Below are 6157 nucleotides of genomic sequence, written 5' to 3'. Positions count from 1 at the left end.
GTGGGACCAGCTCGGTGTAGTATATTATGAACTGTTAAAACCGACTGAAACAATCACAGGCGATCGGTATCGAACGCAATTGATGCGTTTGAGCCGAGCATTGAAAGACAAACGGCCGCAATACAACGAGAGACACGATAAAGTGATTTTGCAGCATGACAATGCTCGACCCCATGTTGCGAAAGTAGTCAAGACATACTTGGAAACATTGAAATGGGAAGTCCTACCCCACCCGCCGTATTCTCCAGACGTTACTCCCTCTGACTATCACTTGTTTCGATCAATGGCACATGGCCTGGCTGACCAGCACTTCCAGTCTTATGAAGAAGTAAAAAATTGGATCGATTCGTGGATAGCCTCAAAAGATGACCAGTTTTTTCGACGTGGGATTTGTACGCTACCCGAAAGATGGGAGAAAGTAGTGGCCAGCGATGGACAATACTTTGAATCATAAATGTATAACCAGTTTTTTTACAATAAAGCCTCGAATTTTGGAAAAAAAAACAGTGGAAGCAAAATTGTATACCTAATATTTAAATTATCTCACCTTAACATTAAATGCCAGTATATAAATGGAAATAGATATTTCTTTAACAAAAACATGACGTAAAATTCTTTGCTTTGATTCACTGGAAAAGTTTCCTTTGGTTGTAAATTATAGTCAAACTCTGCTAGAATGCACTTGCCATAACCAGTAACTAACGGGCATGATGCGTAGCCATCATAAGCCATCATCATTGGTTTGCCAGCCAAATCATCCAATATATTCTGGTACAACACTTTTCCTTGTGCGGCTATTTAACAAACGTGATATAAGTATATAATCACAATATTTTACTGTTTCTTAAATTTAAAATATATATATTATTTCTTTACCTATTGCAGCCATTGTCTTAGAATTTGGTGTACTTGTGCAATCACCTATACCAAATATATTTGGATATTTCGTATGTCGTAGCGTTTTAGGATCAACGCAGAGAAATCCAGCTTCGTTAGTCAACTCTGGATGTTTTTTCAAAACTGAAGGTGGTCCCATTGGGGGCGTCACATGGAGAAAGGAATACTAATACAATATAACAAGAATATTAAATTTATATCGGTAATATTTAATCTTTTATAAATAAATATACTGATCATATTATTGATAAAACATACTTCCTGAACTAATATCTCTCCCGGTGAGTTTAGTTTCTCGAATGTGGCTTGTCGTTTGCTCGGGTCTATCTTTACCAGATTCGTTTGAAGATTGACAGTGATGTCTCTTTGTTTACAAATGTCCCAGAGGGAATCGGCATATTTTTTAACTGCGAATATAACTGGCAACGCAGTGTTATATACGACATCAATGTTATTTCGCAATTTGTGCTTTAAGTAAAAAAATAAATAATTAATTGAAAATTCTTCTTGCAAGTTAACATATATAATTATACAGGCATACATTGCGGTAGTAATCCTCGGCAATATAAGTGATCTTTTGAGGTGCACCCGGGCATTTAACTGGAGTATTCGGTAACGTGAATATCGCAGTTCCTTGTCCAGTGTTTTTTATTTTCTGGTAAACATGGGGTACAGTATCAGGTCCGTAAATAGAACATACTTGTGCATCAGGATCATATACACTGTCCAACAGACCTGGAATCTATGAAAAATATTTTTGCATCGTTTTGTAAGTATATTATACAAAGTAAGTATATTATACAATTCAGTTACTATCTAATGTCTTACTTTGTCCCAATACAATTGCAAACCAAGTGCAACGATCATAATGTCATATTGTATAGTATCTCCATGATCTGTTGATACTTTGTTAGCGTCTGGTTGAAATTCGACGACGGAAGTTCTCAACCATTTCGCTTTCTTTGGCAAAACATCTTTCATATACTTTTTCGATGATTCATAAGAACTGATACCACCACCAACCAAAGTAAACAAGGGTTGATAATAATGTACCTAAAAAAATGTTTTTAAATTGTCGAATAAAAATATATAATGTGATTTTTATTTATTACATCATTGGATTCCAACACGATAACTTGCTCTGGATTATTGATTTTTCTTGACAGTTTTGCAGCCATTGAACAGCCAGCGGTACCACCTCCAATCACCAGGATTTTGCAACTAATGCGATAGATTTATGTATATTAAACTTAAATAAGTATTTATAGATGATTCTTTCATTTAAGATTGATTAAGTACAATCTAAAATACATCTTAAGACATCATGAATTAATTAAAGAGTTATATCAGTATTTTAAGACATTATTTAAGGTGCTCTTAAAACAAGAACAGACTATAAGTACTTAATAAACGACTTATTTTCTGCTTATTATCAGTGAAACAAATTGTACTTACGAATGATGGATCTGCCTATATTCATTTCTAAGCGACATACACTTTGACAACATAAGATTGTGAGACAACAGTAGACGAGACATGATGTATTCTAAAAGTCAATGTGATTCTGTATAAAGAATAAATACGATTTGAGTGCCTGTAAAAAATTTGTTCAGCATATAAGATATGCATGACGCGATAAAAAAATGTTAACCCGAAGCCAGTAGGCCGATTCGAGACATTCATACCTTGTTTACATACGAGCGAATTTATTATTATAGGTTAATTTCTTATGTTTGTTCATCACTCATCACCCACAGCCATCTCGTGATATTGTGAACCACTCGAAAAAAAAGATTAATCGAAAATCATAGCTTCGAAGATACGCCGTCCACGTTGCAATCCTTCGCATATGTGACGTCTCGTGCATTATCACGAGTGAAAATTGTTACGATCTTGGAGGACCTCTTCATGCATAAAGATAAATTTACAAATACAGATATGGGACCTTCGAGAGCTTCTAGGACTTCTCAAAAGAATCGAACGACGCGAGAGGAAAAGAGATATGTATGTACATAAAAAATATTCAATTGGTTGATGAAATTTTTTAAATGCTCGAATAGCTCGAATATGTGTATATGTTTTGTGACTCGAGTATTATCTTAATCTTCGTTACTTTAAATATTTTTTTAGATAAAAAAATCATATGCTTATAATATTAATTATGATATGTAGCGTGATATACCTAAAAAAATGTTTTCAAATTATCGAATAAAAATATATAACGTGATTTTTATTTATTATTTATATCATTGGGTTTATTACTTACATATTGGATACATATGGATTACTATAATACTTACTTCTCGAATATTTTTAAAATAGAGAATTTTTATGCTTTTATGCCAACTATGGATAAAGTACCGTAAATATTCGAAATCTCAAATTAATAGGTCAATTTTAATCAAAATCGTAAGACTCATAATTTGTTCTCGTAAAACTCGTAAGAACTTATAACTAGTATTCTAATTTTATGCGTATATATCGTAAAACGTAAGATTATTCGTAAATATTTATGATTTCTTGTAAATCTTATAGCTAGTAAAAAGCTCTGTAAAAATATCGTATAAAGGTATATATATTTTAAAATTCTTATAAATCTTACGAGAATGTATTACGAACCTTACAATTTTGTTTAGAATTTAGACATAAGTGTTAAAATCAAATTTACTTAATTATTTACAGCACAACGAATCAATGTTTCAAAAACTTTAAAATGTATTTTCCTTGCCTATTATATTTATAATGTTATATTTATTATATTTAAAAACCTTAAAAAGAATTTAGGGTGTCATATTATATTATAGATTCGGCATTGCTGTAGTATACGAAATTGATAACATCTTGAAATTTGAATCTTTATCGAGAATCTTGAATCTTTATTCGAAATTCTAATCGAGATACGTTTATATTGCAAAAAAAGATTAATTGATTACAAATGAAAAAGAGGGTGCTATCACATGACAGTCGGAATTTCGGAAAACGGAATCTTAGAAAAGTTATTCGACCAATCAGAATCATTTAAGTTTAACCCAACAAACGAGAGAATGGATTGAAATGAATTGAAATGGATTCAGATTTTCAGAAATATTGGTTCACGAATGTTGAAATGAATGCTTCTCAATCCTGAATGCATTTTTATTCATTTATAGGAACATATCTCTATTCCTTTCAATCTAAAAATAATATTAGCTTTTTCTGTATATAACACACAATTGTGAATACTGTTTAATTCAAAATTTTGAATAGGAAATGCAGTTTTTCAATCCAATTGGATTCAATTGAATCCAATTAAATTCAAAAAAAGTATTCGCTATTTAAAATACGTATTCGAATAGAAGAAAATTTCAATCCATTTTAATCCATTCTCATTTGTTGGGAACACATTATACAAACAAATGATTCTGAATCGTCGTATTTCCGAAATTCCGATTGTCATGCATTTTAAGACATATAGGAAGTACCCAGCAAACGAGAATGGATTAAAATGAATTGAAATGGATTCAGATTTTCAGAAATATTGATTCACGAATGTTAAAATGAATGCTTTTCAATCCTGAATGCATTTTTATTCATTTATAGGATTTCTACGCCTTTAAATCTAAAAATAATATTAGCTTTTCTGTGTACAACACACAATTGTGAATACTGTTTAATTCAAAATTTTGAATAGGAAATGCAGTTTTTCAATCCAATTGCATCCAATTGAATCCAATTAAATTCAAAAAAAGTATTCGCTATTTAAAATACGTATTCGAATAGAAAAAAATTTCAATCCATTTTAATCCATTCTCGTTTACTGGGTATTCATATACGAGATAAAAGGTAAAGAAAATCACCTCAGTCTGCCTTAGCGATAAAGAATGTGCTCTCTTTATTAAATTTTCGTTTTTTATAACTACACAGAAATGAATAACATATACGGAATAATTAAACGACTGTACAAACGCGCGAAAACAATTTCAAGTTTGCGTTGCTATATTCATACTCATAACATATTCATAAGCAACATGACGGGACGCATTCACGCATCGCGAGGTCTGGAATGAAGTTGCGCGCGGAACTTCCGCCCCCGTTGCTCTCATGATTGCTCTCGCGTTCAAGTGCGTGCACATTTCTAAAACTTAAATGTCTGGATCAAGAATGAAATGTAAGTGGCATGAAATTAACGCTTATGGAGGGACAGGGTTAAAAAAAAGTCTTTGGCAGTTGGTTTTAATGATCGTTTCCTTCTCTCATTTATTGAGGATAACTTTTTGAATGTCGCCTTAGGCAAACTTGGCCCGATTCAGCCGGGTCCCCCGGATCGCGCCGTCAACTTCAACCCGCGACCTATTTGCAGACAGCTTCGAGTCACGAGACATGTGTCTCTAGAATAAATTAAAAAAGGAAATGAAAAAAAAATAGATAAGAAAGAAAGATACGAAGCGGAAGGTGAGTTCGTCGGTTAGGAAGCGAGTCTCGAAGGCCTCTATTCAATTGCCGCAGACGAATTACGCGAACCATTCTCTCACGTTATAGACGATAGATCGTCCTTTACGCCGAACACAATACATTCTTCAACGCGATATATCGTATGATACTTCGACGGAGGGAATTTACACTTTGGCGAAAATAAAGATCGGAGTGTAAGTCTAATGTAAAGGAAGAGAACATAAATGAAACTTCTACGAAGCATAAATTAAAATAGCGTTAAAAAAAAGCGTTCTTATCCTAAAAATTAAATTTCTTTTAGGATAAGATGGTACAATTTTAAACGTAGTACAATTTTGAATGGAATAAAATTTGAATTCAACTTTTGAGCTTCAAGTTTGGTAATTCTTTCATTGTATGGAAGGTACTGAAGAATATTAAATAGGAAAAGATTAATTTTGAATCTTGAAAATTGAATTCAAATCTTCTGTGGTGAATTCTGTGGTGCAAAATTGTATCACATTCGAAATTGTACAATCTTATCTGTCATAATTTATGTTTCCTAAAAGTTCCTGTCGTTCTTCCCTTATATTTGAAACTTTGATCTTTTAATTTCGTCATGAGATACCCCAGAATATTCATTAGTATAAGTGTGTCATGTTCTGTCATATAATTTCTTATTTTATCCTTCAAGACGATGAAACGGCGATCGGACATATGACGTAAATCTGAAGAACTCCTCGCTGCGATGATGGGAACGACCTCAAAGAATAGCCTCGAGCATAAGGGAGCTTTTTTGGGCGCGACCGGGGAATATTTGCAAGATTACGTGAGAGCGGTAGTTTACATT

The 6157-nt window shown here is 32.8% G+C and overlaps 1 protein-coding gene across 3 annotated transcripts in view; it reads right to left on the bottom strand.

Annotated features, from left to right (window-relative positions):
• Positions 1–2888, bottom strand: part of LOC108685135 (sulfide:quinone oxidoreductase, mitochondrial) — a 3653-nt gene extending 765 nt beyond the window's left edge. The window contains exons 1-8 of one of the 3 annotated variants that reach the window (XM_018189793.1): positions 2583–2888; positions 2353–2491; positions 2010–2118; positions 1726–1950; positions 1439–1639; positions 1156–1365; positions 877–1063; positions 548–794 (exon numbers count right to left, since the gene is read on the bottom strand). In XM_018189793.1, coding sequence (XP_018045282.1) covers positions 548–794; positions 877–1063; positions 1156–1365; positions 1439–1639; positions 1726–1950; positions 2010–2118; positions 2353–2435 — 1262 coding nt within the window. In that variant the 5' untranslated portion in view covers positions 2436–2491; positions 2583–2888. The remainder of the gene's footprint in view (positions 1–547; positions 795–876; positions 1064–1155; positions 1366–1438; positions 1640–1725; positions 1951–2009; positions 2119–2352; positions 2492–2582) is intronic. The other 2 variants (XM_018189794.1, XM_018189795.1) reach the window with 2 other exon arrangements.
• Between the last annotated feature and the right edge of the window lie 3269 nt (positions 2889–6157).

This window comes from Atta colombica, unplaced genomic scaffold (genome assembly GCF_001594045.1).
Source record: "Atta colombica isolate Treedump-2 unplaced genomic scaffold, Acol1.0 scaffold146, whole genome shotgun sequence".
In the NCBI taxonomy this organism is placed as follows: Eukaryota; Metazoa; Arthropoda; class Insecta; order Hymenoptera; family Formicidae; genus Atta; species Atta colombica.
Note: the sequence above shows the minus strand (reverse complement) of the source record. Positions and strands in the feature narration are given on the sequence as shown.